The sequence below is a fragment of the Eumetopias jubatus genome, unplaced genomic scaffold (genome assembly GCF_037043125.1).
Source record: "Eumetopias jubatus isolate StellerSeaLion01/CBP00866 unplaced genomic scaffold, mEumJub1_p1.0 scaffold_12, whole genome shotgun sequence".
Taxonomy (NCBI): Eukaryota; Metazoa; Chordata; class Mammalia; order Carnivora; family Otariidae; genus Eumetopias; species Eumetopias jubatus.
In genome coordinates, this window is record NW_028274818.1 from 65,572,333 (window position 1) to 65,597,030 (window position 24,698).

Genomic DNA, 24,698 nt, shown 5'->3' on the forward strand with positions numbered 1-24,698 from the left:
GGCTCAGAAGGGCCCCAGTTCCCAGGAAGCATTTTGTCTTGTCTCCTCCCGAACCTCTTCCCCAACTGCCATCCCATCGGGTAGAAGGGTACCAGAAGAATCTGGCAGATTTAGAACAGAGAGCTACTAGGGATAGTAAATATTCATACCCGTACCTTTCAGCATATCTTAATGTGGACAAAGTTTCTTCATAGCAGGTGTCAGCAGGGCTTATGGCTGCTATCTGTAAAAAATAGCCCTTTCAGCTTGTGTGATTTTAGAGGGTTTTTTTGTTGTAGATTTTGTACAGCTAATGTTCATAGAATATCTTGCAATTTACAGTATTGTTCAAGCTTTACAAGTCAGAAAACGCATGCGACACACATTTATCGCATATGCTGACCCCACATATACCCCCCACGTGACACACGCAGCTCACAGACACCTCAGATACACAACACAAACACATGACACAAATTCACAACACACACGGCAACACTTTCAAGGGAATACTGTTAGCATATCCACTTTAGAATTAAAACAAAGGAGGTGTTAAGATAACTGTGCCGGAAATAGGATTGGAGCCACAGAGGATCTAGCGCTTGGATGTTGGCTTTGCAATACTCTTTTAAGTGATGCCTAACCTCCTCCCAAACCACATCTTTCTCTGTTAAAGCGTCGTAGCACCCAAGTCAGGGCCTTGCCCTGTAGACCTGTTACACTTGACTTTGTAGTCTAACATTCTGAGCATCTTATGGGCCCCTTTTTTAGTCCAGGTTCTTGGGGGATGTGCCCGCTGTGGCCCACGGGCAAATACAACCAGAAGAACTTTGAAATATTTTTAAATGCGTAGGCAAGATTCAGCGATAGAGAACAAGGATGTCTTCTGCTGTGAATTTGGGAGAGCATGCACAGAACAGGCCAGGCAGTGAGCATTTCTCTCCCAATTGGGACAGCAAGCATGAGGCAGGCAGAGTTTGCCCGGCTTTGCTCCTTCCCACACCTGAAGCCAAAGAGCAGAGAATCCTGATTTTAACACATTCTGCATTGTACCCGCTTGGCAAACTTCAGTAGTAAGAGTCTGGAGTCTTTGCTAAGGTGACACAGTTCAGCTCCTCTCCAGGTTAAACACCTGCCTTGTGTCTCACACATGGTCAAACTGATTTCCAGTCTTGCCCTGAAATGACCCCTGATTTAGAATAGTATGACCTTATCAGTGTGATTTGAAAAATTAGATGTTTTTTTCCTGATAATAGTAATGTTCCTTGTAGAGAGCCTGAAAACTACAGAAAAGAATAAATAAAAAACGAAAACGAACAATATTTGAACATTGTAATAGAAAGAGTTCCAGGAGTCATGAGCTAGGTAAGAATGTGCTACGTAAATGCAAAGTGTGACATCATAGTACACTAAGCATAATTGTAACAGTAACGGCGACAACAACAGCAACAGCTAAATCCGTGTCACATGCTGTCAGAGAGTCACTTTACCAAAGTCGTTCTGCTGTTCCCACCCAGAGCTGGCTGGAGCAGTTTGGTCAGAACAGAATCTCTGTAGGGAACGTGCAAGACTCTCTTCCCCATGGCTGCATCAGCCAGGGCACTGAATGAAAAAGAAAATACAAAACAACAGATAAAAAAATAAGAAGAAATCTGCCTCCCTGGGAATAAGTCAGAAACACCCCACCCATCCCCTCGTTGACCCCATAAACCTGAGGCATGACTCTAACTAACATCGGTTAGTGGAGACACCTTCTGTATGAGGATGCTGCCGCAAGACGGCTACCCACCTGGGCCACGGGCTCCCTCCCTGCCCTCAACCCTGGAGAGACCATGACAGCCAGAGGAAAGCCTAGATCTGAGGAACAAACACGCTTAATCATGTGAGGAAAACCCAGGGAGCCTGCAGGCTATTGTAAATCCGTGCATAAAGAAGAGTTCAATCTGAGGAAGAGGACAGCCAGCTAGCGGTGTAAAGACCAGGATGGGGAGTAGTTTAAGTCCCCTTCTTGCTTTTCTCTCCTACTGCCTTCAGAAGAGCCCATAAAGTTAGGACCCTGTATGACAAGGCACCAGAGAAAGCGTGAATAAGCGAATGGGCCAATCCCCACCCAACTCCAGGGCACTGCAAACACAGCGGTGTTGTCACTGACCAGAGCAGGGAGGAGGAGGGAGGCAATCCCATCGATGGGAAATTATAATCACAAACAGTGACAAGGAATTTATAGGGTTAATCTAGCAGGTTTGGAAAAGAGACAAAATGATCTTCTGGAAAGAAAGAAATACAGTAATTGAAATGAAAAATACAGTGGACAGGTTTAACAGCAAGTTAGACACTGCTCTAACTGGAATTAGTGAACTAGATAGTTCAAAAGAGATTAACCAGATTGCAGCCTGGAGACACAAGGTGGGAAACAAGTGAGGAAGGTTAAGAATCATGGAGGACAGTGTGAGAATATTTAAATGGTTTAACTGAAGTTCCAGACGAGAAGAGAGAAAATAAATGGGCATGGACAGTACATGAGAAGTAATGGCTGAGAACTTTCCAGCCCTGATGAAAATCACTAATCTACAGAGCTTTGGGGGCCAGGGAATTCCAAGCCGAATAAATAAATTCACACTCAAATGCAACACAATGAAATTGGAGAAAATCAAAACAAAAGAGTTTAAAAGCAGCTAGGGGGGAAGATAGATTATCTTCAAGGAAATAGCAATTAGACCACTGGCAGAAAATGGGAGACTGTAACCGTAATGAGCTGAAAGAAAATTCTACACATCTGGAATTATATACCCAGCAAAATTACCTTTCAAGAATGAGGTGAAATAAACACATTTCAACCGAACAAAAGCAGATTTTGCCATTCAGCAAGTGATCACTGAAGGAAATTCTATAGAATATACTTCCACCAGGAGGAAACTGATCTTAGCAGCTCTGAGGTTTAAAAAGCAGTAAATAATTTTAAAAAAATGAACACTGTGTAAAATAGAAATAATAATGTCTTTGGGGTTAAAGAAGAATAGAATTAACATACATATCAACAATTACAAATGTAGGATGGAGATCCTTGTATTAATCAGGAAGAGGAAGCATTTATAATATTTAGACTTTGACCAGTTGAACAGATTAGAAAGTCAAATATATTGAATTTTGGTCTATGACAGAGGTAGTGCAGAAACTCCACTGTGGAAAGGAGAGACTATTCAACAAGTATAACTGGAAAAAATTGGTAATCTGTAAGGAAATAATAATGAAAAGGATGCCTACCTTACACTACGCACAGACGTCAACTCCAGATGGATAGGAAATTAAGTGAAATGTAGGGAGATAACTTTTGGACTCTACTCTCCTTAAACAAGACACAAGAAATGCAAAACAAAAACCATTACCATGATTTCTGCTCATCAATTGATACCTAAAAGTGAAAAGACAAGCTACCTGCTGGGAGAAGATATTTATTATATACCTGAGGAAAGAGTAATACAAAATATGTAAAGAACACCTAAAAATCAATAAAAGACAGTAACTGAATAGACTAAGAGGCAAAACATAACAGGTATTTTGAGATTTACTGACATATTGCCAGTAAATGTATCAAATGATACTCAAACTTGCTAATAACCAGGAATATCAAGACCATGGTAAGATGCTCAAAATTTCTAGTAACCAGGAATATCAAGACCATGGCAAGACCGTTTAATTAGTAAATATCAAGAAATGTGACAATACTAAGCCTTAGAAAAGATGTGGATCAATGGGATATTTTATAAATTGCTGCTGGGAGTATAAATTGGTCCAAACACTTGGAAAATAATTTGTCCCCACTGTCAAAAGTTAGGTACTGCCAAAAAAAAAAAAAATAGGTATTGCATATACCTTACAAATAATTCAACAATTTCAGTCCTTTGTCTATACTCAAGAGAAACTTTAATATAGTGATACCCAGTGATTTGTACAAGAATGTTCATAATAGTACTGTTTATAATAGCAAATAACCCAAACCTGGAAACAACCAAAATGCCAATCCAAAAGGAGAACAAATGAATAAATTGTGGCATATGCCCACAATGGAATTCCCCACTACATCATAATGAAAAAGAAGTAACAACTTCTACTACAACAGGGGATCTCATAAACACAATGTTTAGTGACAGAACAGAGGGCAAATTAACCAAAGCCACACATAACATGGATACATATTGTTAATAATGTTGGGTCAAAAAGCCAATCCCAGCAATTCTACTCCTGGGTGTATCCTTGAGGGGAATGAGAAACTGTTTTCTCCAAAGCATATGTACAAGAATGTTCATAGCAACATTATTCATAATAGTCAAAACCTGGATACAAACGAAATGTCCATCAGTAGGGGAATGGATAAATGAATTGTGGTATATTTTCTACAATGGAATCCTACATAGCAATGAAAAAGAGCTGATACATTACATGAGAAACATGGCTTAGTCTCATAGCCATAATCATTTAGTTAGGCAAAACCAATTTTTAGTGGCAAAGGTCAACTTCTTTTGGTGGGTGTAAAATCTAGGAAGAGGGTACAAGGGAGCTTTCTGGGTTTTGGAAATGTTCTGTATCTTGACCTGGGTGGTAATTACATAGATATATATACATATAAAAATTCACCAAGCTGAAATTTAAGATTTGTGTACTTTATATAATTTATACTTTGATCACTTAAAAAAGAACAAGATCAAAAAGATAGTATAATATTTTACCCTTTTTGTACATTTCAAAAAAAAATGAGTGCCACTAACTAATAATATTCATAAGTGATAAAACAAGAAAGGGTGAAAAAAGAAAGGGAGCAAGGGACAGAGAGGGGATAAGCAAAATTTAAGACGGTGGCTACCTCCAAGGGGGGCATAGCACAGAAATACCAACTATTTCTTGGGTTGGGTGGTGAATTTACTGGTGTTTTCAGTTTTATTAAAAAGCAATAAGTTTAAAATAAAATATATAGGCAGGCCAGGTATGAGCCAATGAGTTCATGAGTGGGTCATGAACCAAGGGCTATGATTAATCTGATTTTTTTTTTAATTTCTGAGGTCATTTTTATGGCAGAAATAAATACCCATGCACCAATTATTTACCTGATAACGTTTCCTAAACTGGTTAAACTTAAGTTAACTCGTGATCCTTCCTTCAGTCTGTCTCCTTCAGATCCTGAAGATTTCTGCCTTTCACTTCCTGCTAAATCCACCAAATTAATACTGGATTGCTTGGTGAGGTTGCTGTCTAGGAAAACCTATAGGAAAGCGCCACAAGTCATGCGATTAGAGTGGTAGCAGGCTACATATGAAATCAATCTACTTCACACTTTAAAACATTTTTTCTAATTGTACATCACACTCAAAATTATATATTAAAATTTACAAATTAAAAGGCTACCTTCGGGGCACCTGGGTGGCTCAGTCGGTTAAGCGCACGATTCTTGGTTTCGGCTCAGGGCATGATCGCAGGGTTGTGAGATCCAGCCCTCTGTCAGACTACCTGCTGGTGAAGGAGCCTAAGATTCTCTCTCTCTACCTCTGACCCTCCACCCCTGCTCACTCTCCTCTCTCTCTCTCTCAAAAAAAAAAAGGCCATCTTCTTTACAATGACATTTCACATTAATACATCATAAGGCCCAAATGTCTCAGTTGTTCCTTCTCAATTTTGCAAAGCTATCTCCAGTGGTATGTTAGATACCAGTTACTGCTCTAGTATTTCTGTGATCAAACGTTTTAAGTAGAAAATACTGGGAAATCTGCAAAATAAGGAACTGTTTGGAACAGTGTGGTCATGCAGGGAGGGGAAAAGAATGTAGATTTTAGAATGTGACAGATCCCCTTGCTGGTTACGTGACTGTAAGAACTAGCTTTTCAGAATTGCAACTGTCTTAGTTGAAAAACAGGGATCACAGCATATTATTGGGGTGTTAGGAGGGTAACAGATAAGAGAAGTAATGGTTCTCACCATGCCCAGCATACAGTAACAGGTGTTAATATCATTACTGACACTAATATGCAGAGTGTAATGCTAGATCTCTACACATATTTTTTCAGTGGATTTCTTCCCTTGCCTCTAAAACATCAAGTTAAAAAAAGGGCAAAGCATATATAAAGTTTATGAATGTTACTAATGTAAAATCATCTGAATAGTACTTAAAGTTTATAAGGTTCTTTATTCTCTTACTTTAAAAAAAAAGATGTATTTATTTGAGAGAGTGTGCACGTGCACACATGAGCAGGGTGGGAGGGGCAGAGAGAGAGAGAGAATCTCAAGCAGACTCCCCACTGAGTGTGGAGCCCCACACGTGGCTTGATCTCATGACCCTGAGATCATGACCTGAGCCGAAACCAGGAGTCAGACGCTTAACCAACTGAGCTACCCAGGGGCTCCTATTTTTTTTTTTTTTTTTTACTTTTAATTGAAGTACAGTTGACATGCAACATTACATTAGTTTCAGGTGTACAACATAGTGATTTGACAATTATATATGTTACAAAATGCTCACCTGTGGTGAGTGGGGTTACCAAATGTCTCCCTACGATGTCATTACAATATTACTGACTGTATTCTCTATGCTGTACTTTTCATCCCTGTGACTTACTTATTTTTTAACTAGAAGTAGATACATCTTAATCCCCTTCACCTATTTCACCCATCCCTCTAAACCCTCCCCACTGGCAACCACCAGCTTTCTGTATCTATGAGTCTCTTTCTATTTGTGTCTGTTTGTTCATTTGTCTTGTGTTTTAAGATTCCACATACAAGTGAAGTCATATGGTATTTTTCTTTTTTTGACTTATTTCACTTAGCCTAATACCCTCTAGGTCCATCCATGTTGTCCTGAAAGGCAAGATTTCATTCTTTTTTAAAGCTAGTAATATTCCATTGAGTATATATACCATATGGTATCAGTGGACACTTAGATTATTTCTCTATCTTGGCTATGGTAAATGGTGCTGCAATAAATACAGAGGTGCATATATCTTTTTCAAATAGCGTTGTCATTTTCTTTGGGTAAGTATTCAGCAGTGGAATTACTGGATTGTCATGGTATTTCTATTTTTAATTTTTTGAAGAACCTCCATACCGTTTTCCACAGTGGCTGCACCAGTTTGCATTCCCACCGACAGTGCACGAGGGTTCCCCTTTCTCCACATCCTCGCCAACACTTGTTATTTCTTGTGTTTTTGATTTTTGCCATTCTGACAGGTGGGAGATGATATTTCATTGTGGTTTTGATTTGCATTTCCCTGGTGATGAGTGATGTTGAGCATCTTTTCATGTATGTGTATCAGTCTTTGGAACAATGTCTATTCAGAGGCTCGTCCAATTTTTAAATCAGACTGTTCCTTGTTTTGATTTTGATGTTGATTTGTATAAATTCTTTGTGTATTTTGAATACTAACCCCTTATTGGATATGTCATTTGCAAATACCTTCTCCCATTCTGTCAGTTGCCTTTCCATTTTTGTTGATGGGTTCCTTTGTTGTACAAAACCTTTTTATTTTGATGTAGTTCCAACTGTTTATTTTTGCTTCTGTTTCCCTTGTCTAAGGAGATATATCCAAAAAAATATTGCTAAGACTATCTATTTACTGCCTATGTTTTCTTTTTTCTTTCTATAGATTCAGTTATCATTTTTGGTCTTTAATCCATTTTCAATTTATTTATTTATTTTTTAAAAGATTTTATTTATTTATTTGACAGAGAGAGACACAGCGAGAGAGGGAGCACAAGCAGGGGGAGTGGGAGAGGGAGAAGCAGGCTTCCCGCTGAGCAGGGAGCCCGATGCAGGGCTTGATGTGGGGCTCGATCCCAAGACCCTGGCATCATGACCTGAGCCGAAGGCAGACGCTTAACGACTGAGCCACCCAGGTGCCCCTTGAATTTATTGTTGTGTATGGTGTTAGAAAGTGGTTTAGTTTCGTTATTTTGCATGTAGCTGACCAATTTTCCCAACACTACATATTGAAGAGATTGTCTTTTCTCCCATTGTATATTCTTGCCTTCTTTTTTTATAGATTAATTGACCATAAAAGTGTGGGTTTATTTCTGGGCTCTCTATTCTGTTCCATTGATCTATGCGTCTGTTTTTGTGCCAGTACCATACTCTTCATTACTGTAGCTTTGTAGTATAGTTTGCAGTTCCTCCAGCTTTATTCCTCTTTCTCAAGATTGCTTTGGCTATTTGGAGTCTTCTGTGGTTCCATATAAATTTTAGGATTATTAGTTCTATAAAAAATAGTATTGGTATCTTGATGGGTATTGCATTGAATCTGTAGCTCGCTTTGGATAGTATAGACATTTTAACAATATTTGTTCTTCCAATCCATGAGCATGGAATGTCCTTCCATTTGTTTGTGTCTTCTTCAATTTCTTTTATCAATGTCTTATAGTTTTCAGAAGACATTTCTTTTACCTCCTTGGTTAAATTTATTGCTGGGTATTTTATGCTTTCTGATAGAATTGTAAATGGAATTGTTTTCTTAATTTCTTTTCCTGCTAGTTCATTATCATTGTATAGAAATAGATTTTTGTGTATTAATTTTTTATCCTGAAACTTTATTGATTTCATTTATTAATTCTAATAGTTTTTTGGTAGTCTTTAGAGTATTCTATGTATAGTATCATCTTACCTACAAATAATGAAAATTTTAATTCTTTTGTACTTATTTGGATGCATTTTATTCTTTTCCATGTCTGATTGCCTGATTCCTTTGGCTAGGACTTCCAGTACTATGTTGAATAAAAGTGGCAAGAGTGGACATACTTGCCTTGTTCCTGATCTTAAAGGAAAAACCTTTAGTTTTTCACCATTGAGTATGATGCTAGCTGTGGGTTTGGCACATAAGGACTTTATTATGTACATTGAGTTGTTCTCCTTAAATCCACTTTGTTGAGACTTTTCATTGTGAACATATGTTAAGTTTTGTCAAATGCTTTTTTCTGCATCTATTAAAATAATCATATGATTTTTATCCTTCATTTTGTTAATGGTGTATCACATTGATTGATTTGCAAATATTGAACCATCCTTGCATCCCTGCAATAAATCCCACTTGATTTGTGGGGAATGATACTTTTAACGTATTGTTGAATTTAGTTTGTTGAAGACATTTGCATCTATATTCGTCAGGGATATTGATCTGTAATTATTTATTTATTTATTTATTTTTTGCATTAGGGTAATGCTGGCCTCATAGTGTGAATTTGGAAGCTTTCTTTCCTCTCCTAATTTTTGGAATAGTTTGAAAAGGATATTAACACTGCTTTAAATGTTTGGTAGAGGGATGCCTGGGTGGCTCAGTCGGTTGAGTGTCTGACTCTTGATTTCGGCTCAGGTCATGACTCAGGTTGTGAGATCAAGCCCCTCAAGGCTCCGTGCTCAGAGGAGAGTCTGCTTGAGATTCTCTCCCTCTCCCTCTGCCCCTCCCCCAAATCATGCTTGCTCTCATGCACGCACTCTCTCTCTCTCTAAAATAAATAAATCTTAAAAAAAAAATAAATGTTTGGTAGACTTCATCTGGGAAGCCATCTGGTCCTGTACTTTTGTTTGTTGGGAGTTCTTTGATTACCAATTCACTTTTGTTACTAGTAATTGGTCTGTTCAGATTTTCTATTTCTTCCTGATTCAGACTTGGAAGATTGTATGTTTCTAGGAATTTATCAATTTATTCTAGGTTGTCCAATTTGTTGGTTCATAATCTTTTGTAGTTGTCTCTTATAATCCTTTGTATTTCTTTTTTTTTAAGATTTTTTTTATTAGAGAAAGCACGAGGAGGGGGAAGAGTAGAGAGAGAAGCAGACTCCCTGCTGAGCAGGGAGCCCAGTGTGGGACTTGATCCCAAGACCCTGGGAACATGACCTGAGCTGAAGGCAGATGCTTAACTGACTGAGCCACCCAGGTGCCCTGATCCTTTGTATTTCTGTGATGTCTGTTGAACTTCTCTTTAATTTCTGATTTTATGTATATGGGTATTCTCTCTTTTTTTCTTAATGAGTCTGGCTAAAGGCTTATCAATTTTTTTATCTTTTCAAAAAATCAGCTCTTAATTTCATAGATATTTTCTTTTTTTTAGCCTCTATTTCATTTATTTTAACTTTGATCTTTACTTCCTTCTACTAAGTTTGGCTTTTGTTCTTCTTTTTTTGGTTCCTTTAGGTATAAGGTTAAGTTGTTTATTTAATATTTTTCTTGTTTCTTGAGGTAGGCTTGTGTCTATAAACTTCCCTCTTAGAAGTGCTTTTGCTCCATCCCAAAGATTTTTTAAAAAGATTTTATTTATTTGAGAGAGAGAGGGAGAGAGAGAGCGCACATGAGCAGGGGAGAAGCAGAGGGAGAAGGACAAGTAGACTTCCAGGAGAGTGCAGAGCCTGATGCGGGGCTTGATCTCAGGACCCTGAGATCATGACCTGGGTCAAAAACAAGAGTCAGACGCTTAACCAACTGAGCCACCCAGGCAGCCCTGCATCCCAAAGATTTTGAACCATTATGTTTCTATTTTCATTTGTCTCCATGAATTTTTTAAGGTATTTATTTGTTTGTTTATTTGAGAGAGAGAGGGAGGGAGAAAGGGAGTGCGAATGGGGAGAGGAAAGAAGGAGAGGAAGAGAGAGAATCTCATGCAAACTCCCCGCTGAGCACAGAGCCCTACATGGGGCTCGATCTCATGACCCTGAGATCATGACCTTAGCTGAAACAAGAGTCAAATCTTCACTGACTGAGCCACCCAGGTGCCCCAGTCTCCATGTATTATTTTATTTCCTCTCTGGTGTCTTTGTTGGCCCATTGGTTGGTTAGTAGCTTGTTGTTTAGCATCCACTTGTTTGTGTTTTTTTCCGGTTTTATTCTTGTAATTGATTTCTAGTTTCATACCATTGTGGTCAGAAAAGATGCTTGATACGATTTCACACTCCTTATGTTTATTGAGGTTTGTTTGGTGGCCTAACATGAAACCTATCCTGGAGAATGTTCCATGTACACTTGAGAAAAATGTGTATTCTGCTGCTTTAGGATGAAATGTTCTGAATGTAGCTGTTAAGTCCATCTGGTTGCACGTGTCATTCAAAGCCACCATTTCCCTGTTGATTTTCTGTCTGGATGATCTGTCCACTGACATGAGTGGGGTGTTAGAGTCCCCTTCTATTATTATATTACTGTCACTTTCTCCCTTTATGTCTCTTAATATTGGCTTTATATATTTAGGTGCTCCTATATTGGGTGCGTAGAGATTTATAGTTGTTATATCCTCTTGTTAGATTGATCCCTTTATCATTATGTAATGCTCTTCTTTGTCTCTTGTTACAGTCTTTGTTTTTTTTTTAAGATTTTTATTTATTTGAGAAAGACAGAGAGAGCATGTAGGTGGTTGTGGGGGAGAGGGAGCAGCAGACTCCCTGCTGAGCAGGGAGCCTGATGCAGGGCTTGATCCCAGGACCCCGAGATCATGACCTGAGCCAAGGCAGATACTTAACCAACTGAGCCACCCTGGCACCCCACACTCTTTGTTTTAAAGTCAGTTTGTCTACCCTAGCATTTTTTTTTTTTTGCCTCCAATTGCATGGAATATCTTTTCCCTTTCAGTCTGTATGTGTCTTTATGTCTGAAGTGAATCCTAGGCAGCATATACGTGGGTCTTGTGTTTTGTTTTATTTTGTTTTTTTAATCCATTCAGTCACCCTATGTCTGCTTTAACATTTCTTGTAAGGCTAATGTAGTGGTAATGATCTCCTTTAATTTTGTTTGTCCTGGAAACTTTTTTTTTTAAGATTATTTATTTATTTATTTGAGAGAGAGAGAGCACAAGCAGCAGGGAGCAGCAGAGGGAGAGGGAGAAGAAGACTCCCCGCTGAGCAGAGAGTCCGACGCAGGCCTTGATCCCAGGACCTCGAGATCATGACCTGAGGTGAAGGCAGATGCTTAACCGCCTGAGCCACCCAGGCGCCCCTGTTTTGGAAACTCTTTATCTCTCCTTCAATTCTGAGTCATAACCTTAATGGGTAGAGAATTCTTCATTGTAGGTTTTCTCCTTTCTGTTCTTTGAATATATCATGGCATTCCTTTCTGGTCAAGTTTCTGCTGAAAAATAAGCTGATAGGCTTATGGGGTTTCCCTTGTATATAGCAATTTGCTTTTCTAATATTGCTGTCCTTTAGATTCTCCTTTTATTATTAATTTTCAATATTTTAATTATTATGTGTCTTAGTGTGGAGTCCCTTGGGTTCATCTTCTTTGGGGCTCTCTGTGATTCCTGGACCTGGATGTCTGTTATTTTTCCCCCTAGGTTAGGGAAGTTTTCAGGTATTATTTCTTGAAATACATTTTCTGCCCCTTTCTCTCTCTCTCTCTCTCTTTCTGGGACCCTGATAATGCAAATTACTTAGCTATGATTGGTTCTTTTTATATCTCTATCTCTTTGTTGAAGTTCTCACTGAGCTCATCCACTCTTCTCTCTAGTCTGTGGAGCACCTGTCTCACTTGGAACTCTATCAGGCAGATTGCTTATTTCCATTTTGTTTAGTTCTTTTACTGATATTTTGTCTTGTTCTTTTGTTTGGAACATATTTTCCTGTCTCCTGATTTTGTCTGACCCTTCATTTCTTTCTGTGTACTAGGTAGGTTAACTGTATCTCCTGGTCCTGACAGTAGTGGCCTTGTGTAGAAGGCATTCTATGGGGAGCCCAGCAGCACAATCCCCCTGGTCATCAGAACCAGGTGCTTCAGGGATATCTATTGTGTGGGCTGTGTGCACCCCCTGTGTGACTGGCTGCACCTGCTGTGGGTGTGCTGATGGGCAGAGCTGGCCCCCAAGACAGCTTGCTGAGAGGCCCGACTGTAGCTGCTACAGGTGTGCTGGTGGTCAAGGCTGGCTCCCCTCCTCCTTGGGGAAGGAGTCTCTTTGAAGGGGTGCCTTCAGGGGTGGGTGGGTGAGGCATGTCCACAGCGAAACACCAGGCAGGGCAAACAGTGTTAAGAAGGTGGATGGAGAATGTCAGAACTGGCTCCCACAAGGACTGACCAGCTAGGCAGAAGAAGGTCGAGAAAAATAGCACCTTCCAGAACTCTTTGTTCCTACAAGAGCTCCTACATATCTCTGATCCTTTGGCACATGCCCTAAAATTAGTCACTATATCTTCTTCATGTATAACCCAGGCACTTTTAAACTACTGTTTCTGTGCTGGGTCTCACAGTGCGTGATGTAGTGTGCTGGCCCTTTAGGAGTGGACTGTCAATTTCTTATAGCCCTCCACCTCTCCCAGAGTTGAGTCTGCTGATTTTCAAAGCCCAATGTTATAAGGCTTGTCTTTCTGATGCAGGTCTCCAGGGCAGGGGGTGCCTGATGTAAAGCTTGATACCCTGGCTCCTCAAGAAATACCTTGGTGCCTATGATATCCTTCTTGCTTGAGGGTCGCTCTGCCTGGGGTTTGGTTTCCATCTAGACCTCTGCCCCTCCTACCCTTCTCATTGTGGGTTTCTTTTTATGTCTTTAGCTGTGGAAGAGCTGTTCTGCCAGTCTTCAGGTCGTTTCCAGAGTGAGTTGGATTATGCATAGTGGTCTCTGTGTGTCTGCGGAAGGAGGTGAACTCAGAGCCTTCTCTGCCATCTTCCCAGTCATCCTTCAAAGTTCTTTAAAATGCAGGTCCTTCTTTAAGCTTCCCAGCACTCCTGCAGGATAGCTATTTGTCTCATTTTACAGAATAGGAAACTGAGACTAAGGAGGAGTAAGTTATTTCCCGAAGTTTCAAAGCTGGTAAGCAGAGTTAGATATAGTCCAGTGTTTTCCCACTATTCCTGGTTAGAGCAGGGTAATCTTCATTTTCACCATTCTTTCTATTACTAGGGATGTGGCTTAGGCAACAGAGATGGTGAAATCATAGTTAACTGTAATGCTTACCCAGGCTTTGTAAATAACTATTTAGAATCAAACTGATGATGATCTAGAGTTTATTCTCTGATATCTACCAAGAAGTATGGAGGAGAAAAATGTGCTCAGTTTTTTCAAAAATTCTAGTTAGTGGAGAGTTACATGGATTAGCTAGTTTCAAAGACCTTATCTTGCTACTTCCAAGTATTGGAAAGGTAGTTCAGTATCTGGTGGTTCTCTAGGCTCATGGATCTGAAAGCTGGTCATCATCATCCTGGGGAGCCTGGGTGGAGCAGGGATGTGGGGAGGTAGAAAAAGAGAAAGTGCCTCACTTTGTTCTGTTTCTGACCCCATAGCCCATGGTTGGAAGTAGCCACCTTAATCCATAGGTCAAATCTGAAAGGATTCCATAGTACTCACCAACTCATGCCACTGGGAACCCTTCCCATGGATCACACTTAGTGGGAAACTGGGACCGCAGCCTTCCCACGAGTCTCACCTGCTTGAACTGAATGGTGATAACCATATGAGACCGGCTGCTGCTGGCGTTCATGTTGGTCGATGCTGTGGTCCTTATTTTTGTCCCTTGTTCCATCAGCCTTTCTATCTGTGCATAGTTCTCACAGGGCACTGACTTCAGGCCATCCACATAAAAGCCCAGCTGTTGATCTTCTCTTACTTTTAGTCCCCCAGGTTTCTTGGTTCTAGATAGCAAGTCTCTTATCTGTGGAAAAAAGAATAAATAATGTAAACTTCAGGAAGGCAGAGATTTCTATTTACTTCACTGTTACACCTAACACCTACACTTCTGCCTAGAATATATTAAGTGTTCAATAAAAACTTATTAGATGAATGAATAAATGTTAAATTTCTGTAGGCACCGGACAAGCTCACTATTTAGGTAAATAAGAAATAGGGGAATGGCAAACAGGAGGGAAACCTGTTGTAACAAGTGACAACAAGTAAATAAAAACTCAGTTCTAGTATTTTCTAGTACCTAGAGCGCTTCAACCAGCCTGTGAACTCCCTTTGGGTGGGACCAGGGCTTTTTACTAGTAGATCCTGACACAGTTCCCATCATAGAAGAGGCACTCAGTGAATGATTTTTGACAGAACAGGGTAACCAGAGCTAGGCTAACAAATAATGTTTAATACATCACATGTAGGATGCTGCAGATCTGCTTCTGCAGCAGGATAAAATATTGGAGTAGGTATGCACAGGTGTCTGGCTTTTAACAGGTGCTTCTAAAACATTTGTGCTTGAAACTTTTACTCTCTTATTGACAAACATTTGCCTAGAAATCTTATTAATTATTTTATTTGATTAGCAATTCCTTTGTGGATAATATAAAAATACACTATCCTAGCCCCTCTCTGAATTATCACAAATTCTCTATTACAAAGTAATTTTGTAATCTGTCTTATTTTACCGAGAATAGTGATAAATGAAAATAAAAATAAATAGTAGATAGTAACTTTCTAAGTACCTAATGTAAGCAGAAAGCATGGTCTGCCTAGGTGAGATCATGTGCCCACAAAAGCCACCACCCTGAACTCTCTACTTCCAATGGAAACTAATTCAATCCAAACAGTATTTGCTACAGTCAAACCTAACAGGAGAATATGGGTGATTCTTTGGATCTTATTATTGGAGATTTGTGAGATGTCACACCTAGACCATGGCTTTGGGTAAAAGCCCATGTTGCCTCTCATCCAAGAAAAGCCACCTCTGACAAGGCCAACTAGGTCCTACTGTGGGATTCTGGTAGAGCCAGAGGCCCCAGAGGGGTGGCCGGTGTTATATGGTGCAGAGATGTCTGGACTGGGAGCCTGAAGACCTGGGTTCTCCGTCCTGGTTCTGCCTCTAACCTGGGAGTGCTTTGGAAAATCTCTTACTTTCCCAGTATTCATAATGGTAGGGGTGGATTAAATTATCTCCGAGATCTCCCCCAGCTCTGGTATTCTACAGCTTTTCGTCTTAGAGCCAAGGCAAGATCACAGATTGAAGTTTGGGCAAGCCAAACTAAGACAGTGGACATAAGGTGACAGAGATAAGGAGACATCAAAACAGAGACCACTTCTGGTGTAGCTAGGAAGCCTTTCCTCTAACATACAGATTGTTGGAAGGGGCATCTGAGGCTGAAGATAGGACTGAGTAAGGCTTATTAGAAAAAAGCTAAGTAGATTTATCTGGGTGGAGTGGAAGTATGGGCGTCCAGAGACAAGAGTGGATCCTGGTGCTGGGACCCTCCATGTTGTGCCTGGAGATCAAAATTGGTGATTGTCACAAGACCTTCACTCACCTGGGCTTTCCTGAGAATCTCCTAACTCTGCCTCTTTTTGGCACACCTTCAAATCCAACTTCACTCTGCTGCTAGAGAACTCTTCTAGAATCCCAATCTATAGGGATTTCCCTATAAAACCCTCCACGGATTCTCTACCGCCTCTGGGACAAAGTCCCTTTACTTCTGGCAGACCCCCACCATGTATCCAACTCTGGCTACACAGGGTACTGACTGTTCCTTTAAATGCCATGCACTTTCATGTATTTTTGGACTGGTTAAAACGAATCCTGCCTAAAGTGCCTGTCTGTGCCCCCAACCCTCCAGCTGCCTCACCAAACTCCTACACATTTTTCAAGGTCCAGTCTAAGTCCAGCATTGAACATTACTGCCAAACATCCCAGGTAGTCATGTATTCCGTCCTCTCTGCCTCTTGCTCTTCACCATTCATGGCACACATGTCATACATCACTGTCTGGAGAGGGTGTTGTAGCTCCCACTAGACTCCTCCATGGCAGGAATTAAGTCCAAGGATTAACTCATCCTCAGATGAGCAGGGAGCCCTACACGGGGCTCGATCCCAGAACCCTGGGATCATGACCTGAGCCCAAGGCAGACGCTTAACCAACTGAGCCACCCCAGGATGTCCAGTGTTCTTATTTTAGAGATGAGGAAACAGAATTCCATACAGACTATCATCATAAGCAGATTTCAGAAGGGAGACCACAGTGAGATGCCCACCAGAATTTAATTGTCCTCCCAAAGTCATTGGTACAAAATAAAGGAGTCACACTGTCTTCCAAGCCTTAGCAACTTGAAAGAAATAGAAACTTGATTAGTGACCTTAACAGAAGAACCCATTTGGAACCCACAACTATATGGTCAATTAATCTTTGACAAAGTAGGAAAGAATATCCAATGGGAAAAAGACAGTCTCTTCAACAAATGGTGTTGGGAAAATTGGACAGCGATATGCAGAAGAATGACACTGGACCACTTTCTTACACAATACACAAAAATAAATTCAAAATGGATTAAAGACATAAACGTGAGACAGGAAACCATAAAAGTCCTAGAGGAGAACACAGGCAATAACCTCTTTGACATAGGCCATAATAACTTCTTTCCAGATATGTCTCCTGAGGGAAGGGAAACAAAAGCAAAAAGAAATTACTGGGACTTCATCAAAATAAAAAGCTTCTGCACAGCAAAGGAAACAATCAATAAAATTAAAAGGCAACCTACTGAATGGGAGAAGATATTTAAAAGGGTTAGTATCCAAAATATATAAAGAACTGATAAAACTCAACACCCCAAAAAACGAATGATCCAAATTTAAAAAGGGCAGAAGACATGAACAAACAGTTCTCCAAAGAAGACATGCAGATGGCCAACAGACACATGAAAAGATGCTCAACAGCACTCATCATCAAGGAAGTGCAAATAAAAACCACAATGAGATATCACCTCACACCTGTCAGAATGGCTAAAATCAAAAACACAAAAAACAACAGATGTTGATGAGGAAGTGGAGAAAGGGGAGCCCTCTTACCCCCCACTATGGAGGGCAGTATGGAGGTTCCTCAAAAAGTTAAAAATAGAACTACCCTATGATCCAACAATTGCACCACTGGGTATTTAACCCAAAGAATACAAAAAATTAATACAAAGGGATACATGCACCCCAATGTTTATAGCAGCGTTATCTACAATAGCCAAAATGTGGAAAACCCAAGTGTCCACCGACTGATGATTGGGTAAAGAAGAAGTGGTGTATGAATATATACACAATGAAACATTACTCAGCCATAAAAAAGAATGAAATCTTGCCATTTGCAATGACATGGATGGAGCTAGAAAGTATTATGCTAAGTGAAGTAGCCATTCAGAGAAGGACAAATACCATATGATTTCACTCATGTGGAACTTAAGAAACAAAACAGATGAGCAAAGGGAAAATAGAGAGAGAGAAACAAAGAAACAGACTCTTAAACTCTAGAGAACAAACTGCTGGTCACCAGAGGGGAGGTGGGTGGGGGTGGGGAGATGGGTGAATCAGGTGATGGACATTAAGGAGTGCACCTGTCGTGATGAGCACCGGGTGATGTAGGGAAGTGTTGAATCACTATATTGTATACCTGAAACTAACATGTTAACTAATTGGAATTTAAAATCTTTAAAAAAAAAAGAACCCATTGAATTTACTATCAACCTTCAATGGTAATAAATGACTCATGAAAGAGTGTAAGAAACAAAATGGATATTTTCTTTCTCTAATATAAAGAGAAAAACACTGACAGATTAATTCCTTTAATATTTAGGAATGATTAAGTGCAAGGCTTTGGATAGTGCTTGGGGTTACACAAAAACTATTAGGATATGGTCTCCTATAAGAAACTTACAGTTTTAGATGCCTTTGTCAATTCATCCACTCAGTAAATATTCAGGAGCACCCATTCTAAATCTACAAGTGCACTGAGTATTGAGAGGATACTTCATATTGAAAGATGTTCACAAGGACATGATCTGTTCTGGAGACGCAAATACGTAAATAAAATTTCACAGTATAATATGATCAATTCAGGGGGAAAGGGCAATGAATATCTGGTGTTTTCTAAGCTCTGTGTTAGAAATTTAAAACAGTGCACCTCAATGTGTGGTGTCTTATTTTAAATTCTCTATAAATGAGAAAACTGAGCTCTGAGATAAAGTGATTTTCCAAAGTCACATGGCTACTCAGTGAGAGAGGTGGGGTCTGAGATCATGCTCTTTCCAACCACCCCAGGGACAGGCAAACCATGGTGTGGGCGCTAAGTTCAGCCGGCCACCTGTTTTTGTAGGATCCTTGACATAAGAATGTTTTCCACATTTTTAAATGATTGAAAAAAATCAAAAGAAAAATATTTTGGGGATGCCTGGGTGGCTCAGTCAGTTAAACGTCTGCCTTTGGCTCAGGTCATGATCCCAGGGTCCTGGGATCAAGTCCCACGTGGGGCTGTTCGCTCAGCGTGGAGTCTGCTTCTCCCTCTGCCTCTCCCCCTGCTCATGAGCTCTCTCTCTTTCTCTCTCTGACAAATAAATAAACTCTTAAAAAAATATTTTGTGACATGTGAAAATTGACGAGAAGAACAAAGGCAAGAGAAATGCAGCTGACATTAAATTTCCTTACAACTTGCAGCCTAAGTTGCAAAGTGTGGCGTTCTGCAAGGAAATCATGGCCGCCTTAATGTTGATGTATCTTTAAAGATTTAAGCAACCTTAACACATCCAACATCCTGGAGGCCTTGCTTCTAACATGCACAAATTCCTTAGAGACTTACCTGTCCCTAAACCCCCGCTAACAGAAGTCCATAATCAGCCACTCCTCGTAACCCTGGGGCAGCTTTTTCTGCCCAAGGGTCCTGTCGCCTTGCTCTAACAAAAGCACCTCTTTGCACCAAAAGCATCTCAAGAATTCTCTCTTGACCACTGACTCTCAGCCCCACATCAAAAATTATGTGAAATTCAAGTTTCAGTGTCCAAGAACTGTGCCCCATTGGAACCCCTCCCCTCCGCCCCCGACTGCCCCGTATTCCATTGTGCTGTGGGGGAGGTGAATAGTTGCAGCACAAACCATCTGGCCCTTTGAAAACAGTTTGCCACTCCTCTGCCCCACATGCTGACTGAGGTCAACTGGATGGGAAGGGGAGCGGACCCTGGAAGGGCAGAGAAGGGTAGATGTGGGGAAGAATAACATGTTCCAGAGAGGAAGACATTTATGTGACGGAAGCAGAGAGTGTGTGGAGTTAAAGGGGCAGGAAGTGGAGCCAGAGAGGTGGGACAGGGCTGCAGCCCATGGTGGGCTACGGAGTTGGCACTCCAGCTGTAGGGTGGGGGAGGGGGAGACTGGCTGCAGAGTCCCTCAGGTGTGTGTCAGAGAATACAGTCACTGTTACCTGCTCATTGTAAATTTCCAGCATACTGAACGTAACCTGTATAGAAAAGAACATAAAGTTAATATTCTCTGGAACCTCATCTTTGGGGAAAAAAGTCATATAGGAACAACATAAATTTCCAACAAAGGGAGAAGCTAATATTGAATATAGTAATGCTTGGGGCGCCTGGGCGGCTCAGTCGGTGAAGCATCCGCCTTTGGTTCAGGTCATGATCCCAGGGTCCTGGGATCAAGCCCTGCGTCTGGCTCCCTGCTCACGGGGAGTCTCCCTCTCCCTCTGCCCCTCACCCTGCTTGTGCTCTCTCTCTCTTAAATAAATAAATAAAATCTTTTAAAAATACAGTAATGCTAGTCGGAAAATTTGGTCTATATGATATAGACTCTTTAGTATTTCTTGAACCTTGCTTTGTGGTCTAGTGTATCGTCAATTTTTCTAAATGTTTCAATTGGGCTTGAAAAGAATATGCATTCCCTAATTATTGGGTATGGATTTTATATGTGTTTACTAGATTAAGTTTATTACATTGCTTATATCATCTATATTCTTGCTAAAAATTTGCCTGATTTCTTAATCACTGAGAGTTGTGTTAAAAAACATTATTTTAGATTTGTCATTTTTCTCTTATAATTTTGTCAAATTTTGTCTTATTTATTTTGCGGTCATTAACATGGACGCATTTTAAAGCTCTTTATATTCAAATTATGTATTAAATTAAGAAGCTGTTTTCTAGTATTCTATTCTGGAGTGGATTTAATTTCCAAGACTTGCCAAAACATGTTCTTTCTCTGACAAATAAACAGGGTGTCATTGTATTGCCAAAAATAAATAAATAAATAAAATAAAAAATAAAAATAAATAAAAATATAGTAATGCTAATTCACATGCAATAAATGATTCTCACATAATTTTAATGATATGGAAGAAATTCTTAATATAAATTAAAAACATATGCACAACCCTGTGTGTTTGTATTTCGGTCTTGCTTGGCAACAGAAAAAGGTTATTCTTTATTACTCACTCCCAATCTGAACATATGTAGAGAAAAAGACTGATCTTTATCATACTGTGTATTCCTTCTGGAATATTTCTGGACAAGCCGACACCCTGTATGTGGGAGGCTGGAGGAATTGGAATGGCTCTAGCATAGAGAAAAGGCCCTAAGATACTGATATTTGCCACTGCCACCCATGAGAAGGCGGGCTTGTGGGTTTCATCTCCCAGTGGTGGGTCTTCCCAGTCACCTCCCATGTCCCCAGAGCTTCCAACGAGCTTGAGTGTCACATGTTTTAAACCAATGGTCTAAGATTAGCAGACAAGGAAAGCCTCCAATATGAGAGATCAAACAAACAGTAGAAAAAAGGAACTCTGAGAAAGCAGATGATGCATGGAGTAGAAGAGACGTTCTTTAAAGTCCTATAACTCATTGCTTTGGAAAGAGAAAGAATGCTCTCCAGGAAAAAACAGGATGCCACGGGGTGTCTGGGTGGCTCAGTCAGTGAAGCATCCAACTCTTTAGCTCAGCTCAGGTCTCCGTCTCAGGATCGAGCCCCACACTGGGCTCCACAGGCGTGGAGCCTACTTTAAAAAAATAAAGAAAGAAAGAAATGAAAACGAGCACACACCCACAGCCTTGGCAGAAGAGGGGAGTAAAGGAAGCCATTGGCAAGTCAGTGAGGCTCTTGTTCTATCAGCCTCAACGAGAGTCCCTCATGAGTGGTTAGCTTTAAGACATCTGCTTAAATGCCTGAAGCGCCTAAACATCTGAAGTGCCTAAACATCTGAAGCGCCTTTGGGTTTGCCTCCATAGAACCAGAAAATGTCAGCATTCTAGTTAGCAGCGACTTGATTTTGCAATCCTGAGAAGATTTTGGTATGGAAAATTAACATTATCCTGAAAGAGAGATGCTGATCATTTGGAGCCAGGAGTTTCCAAAATGAAAAAAAGGAATTCCTGGAAGAAGGGATTTCGGATAACGCATACCTGGTATTCTTCATTTCCCTCCTGCTTCTCAATTGCTTGAAAGAGCTCCTCGCACACATTTGGAATAATACCCTTGTTTGCACCAAACCCAACCATGGAATAGCTTTTTCCAGAGCCAGTTTGGCCATAGGCTAGGAGGGTGGCATTATAGCCTTGCCAAGCGCTGTCCAGAATCCCCCTGCCGAGATCGTGGAAAACATCCTTCTGGAAAGAAGATCACAGACACTGCATTCAGCACATGCTTTCCACAATACCCTTAACACATAATAAATAGTCTGGTTTTGACCAATTGCTTAATTAGTATCATACGACCTATTTGATAGAAAACTCTGATACTTAGAACCAGTGGAATAAAGCTGGAGACCAAAAAGGAAGTTGGCAATTTGGAAGACACTGATCACCATGGATCTTCCACTAGCTGGTATCCCATAAGCAAATCTGTGCATCTCACAGCCTGGCCCAAACCTAGCCTGGCTCAGTCTTTAATATTCAGCAAATAGAAACAATTTCAAGGTGTCAGGGGTTAGAGATCAGTCAAATGCCCAAACTAATTTTAGTCCTCTGCTGGTGAACTTTTTTTTTTTTTTTTTTTTTGCCACAAGACCCAGCGGTTCTGGAGCGTTTCTACAATATGCACACGTACATGTTCACCGCGCCCACCCCCCTTTTAAGTGGGAGACACAGATGCCTGTGCCTGCAACTACTTGAAAGAGAGGATGTGGTCTGGCTCTTTCAGTATCTGGGTCATGGTCAAAGCCAGCAATATTCTCTTATCTGAAGACATTCTTCTCTGGTCTCTAATATCAATAAAATAGTAGGTAAGTTTTACGTGATCCCTCCATTGAAACAGGTACATTTGTTTTTGTTTTTTTAAAAAGATTTTATTTATTTCAAAGAGAGAGCACAAGTGGGGGGAGGGGCAGAGGGAGAGGGAGAAGCAGACTCCCCGCCGAGCAGGGACCCTGATGCAGGGCTCGATCCCAGGACCCTGGGATCATGACCTGAGCCGAAGGCAGATGCCTAACTGACTGAGCCACCCAGGCATCCCTGTAATAGGTACATTTGTATCATCTGTATTATTTTTACTTCTGGGAAAGATGCACATATCAACATAGTATGATTTATATATGGACAACAGACAGTAGCCAATCTTACTGTTCATTTCTCATAAGAAAGGAATAGAAATTATTATACTACAAGGGTTAGGGGAACTTCAGGCCTAAAATACAGAATTTGACCCATGGTTTCTGAAAACATCATGACCATACTTTTCCCATACTTTTTACATAGATAATGATGTCATGTACAAACAGTTTTACTTATTCCTTTTTTAATCTGCATATCATTCATTTTCTATTAATTACCTTCTTGCCCTGGCTAGGACCTGCAGTAAATGTTGTATAGAGATGGTGAGATTGGCCCTTCTTACCTTGTTCCCAGTCTTGGGGGGAACACATTCAGCCTTTCACTATCAAATATGATTTCACCCATGTATTTCAGGTCATCTTTTGAGTTTGCTGAGAGTTTTAATTTTGATTGGGTGTTGAATTTTGTCACATGCTTTTTCTGACCATATATGCCCCCCCAGATTCTGATCATATGATGAATTTCATAGATATTCAAATCTTAAACCAATCTTACATTCCCAGGAAAAGTCCCACTTGATAGAAATTTATTGTTTTTAAAATATATTGTTGGAATCTATTTGCTGAAATTTTGTTAATTTTTTTGTCTATGTTCATGATGGATATTGGTCTGTAGTGTTTTTGTAATCTTTGGCTGGTTTTGGTGTAATATTGGCCTCAAAAAATGAATGTTCCTTCTTCTTTCAGCTCTAAGATTTTTTTTTTTTAAAGAATTCTCATTATTTCTTCCTTTGGTAGAATTCACAGCAAAGGCATCTGGGCCTAGAGTTTTCTTTGTGAGAAGGTTTTTAACTATAAATTCACCTTCTTTTGGGCTACTTAAATTATCTCTGTTTTGGTGTGACCTTCAATAGCTGTGTCATTTCATCTAACCTGTTGAATGTATCAGCAATAAATTTTTCATAAAATTTTTCCCTTATTTATTTTATTTTATTTATTTTATTTATTTTCCTTATTTATTGATTTATTTATTTATTGTTTTTTTGTTTTTTTTAAATGTTTATAAATTCTGCCATGATGGCTCATTTCTCATTTTGGTACTTTGTATCTTTTTTTCCTGATTGGTTTGGCTAGAGGTACAATTTCATTAATCTTTTGAAAGAATTTAGCTTGAGTTTCATTGATTTTCCTATTATTTTACTATTTTGCATTAATTACTGTTCTTTATTTCTTCCTCTGCTTGCTTTGTGTTTAATTTGCTCTTCTTTTTCTAAATTCTTAGGTGGAAGACTAGAATGTTGACTTGAGACTGTGCTTCTCTAATAACTTAATGCTATATAATTTCTCTAAGCCTCACCTTTAGCTGTGGCCCACAAATTTTGGTAAATTTTTAAATTTTTGTTTTTAAGATTTTATTTATTTATTTGAGAGAGAGAGAGTATGGGGGCGGGGAGAGGGAGAGGGAGAAGCAGACTCCCCGTTGAGCAGGGAGCCTGAGGCAGGGCTCAATCCCAGGACCCTGAGATCATGACCCAAGCCAAAGGCAGGCGCTTCACCAACTGAGCTGC

General features: G+C 40.0%; 1 protein-coding gene across 1 annotated transcript in view; it reads right to left on the reverse strand.

The window, feature by feature from the left end:
• The window catches only part of LOC114215636 (kinesin-like protein KIF28P), a 57,149-nt gene that overhangs the window by 23,476 nt on the left and 8,975 nt on the right, over positions 1-24,698 (reverse strand). Inside the window, exons 3-8 of the mRNA XM_088017185.1 lie at positions 22,046-22,249; positions 20,065-20,100; positions 14,347-14,571; positions 5,082-5,236; positions 1,470-1,581; positions 156-223 (exon numbers count right to left, since the gene is read on the reverse strand). Coding sequence (XP_087873311.1) covers positions 156-223; positions 1,470-1,581; positions 5,082-5,236; positions 14,347-14,571; positions 20,065-20,100; positions 22,046-22,249 — 800 coding nt within the window. The remainder of the gene's footprint in view (positions 1-155; positions 224-1,469; positions 1,582-5,081; positions 5,237-14,346; positions 14,572-20,064; positions 20,101-22,045; positions 22,250-24,698) is intronic.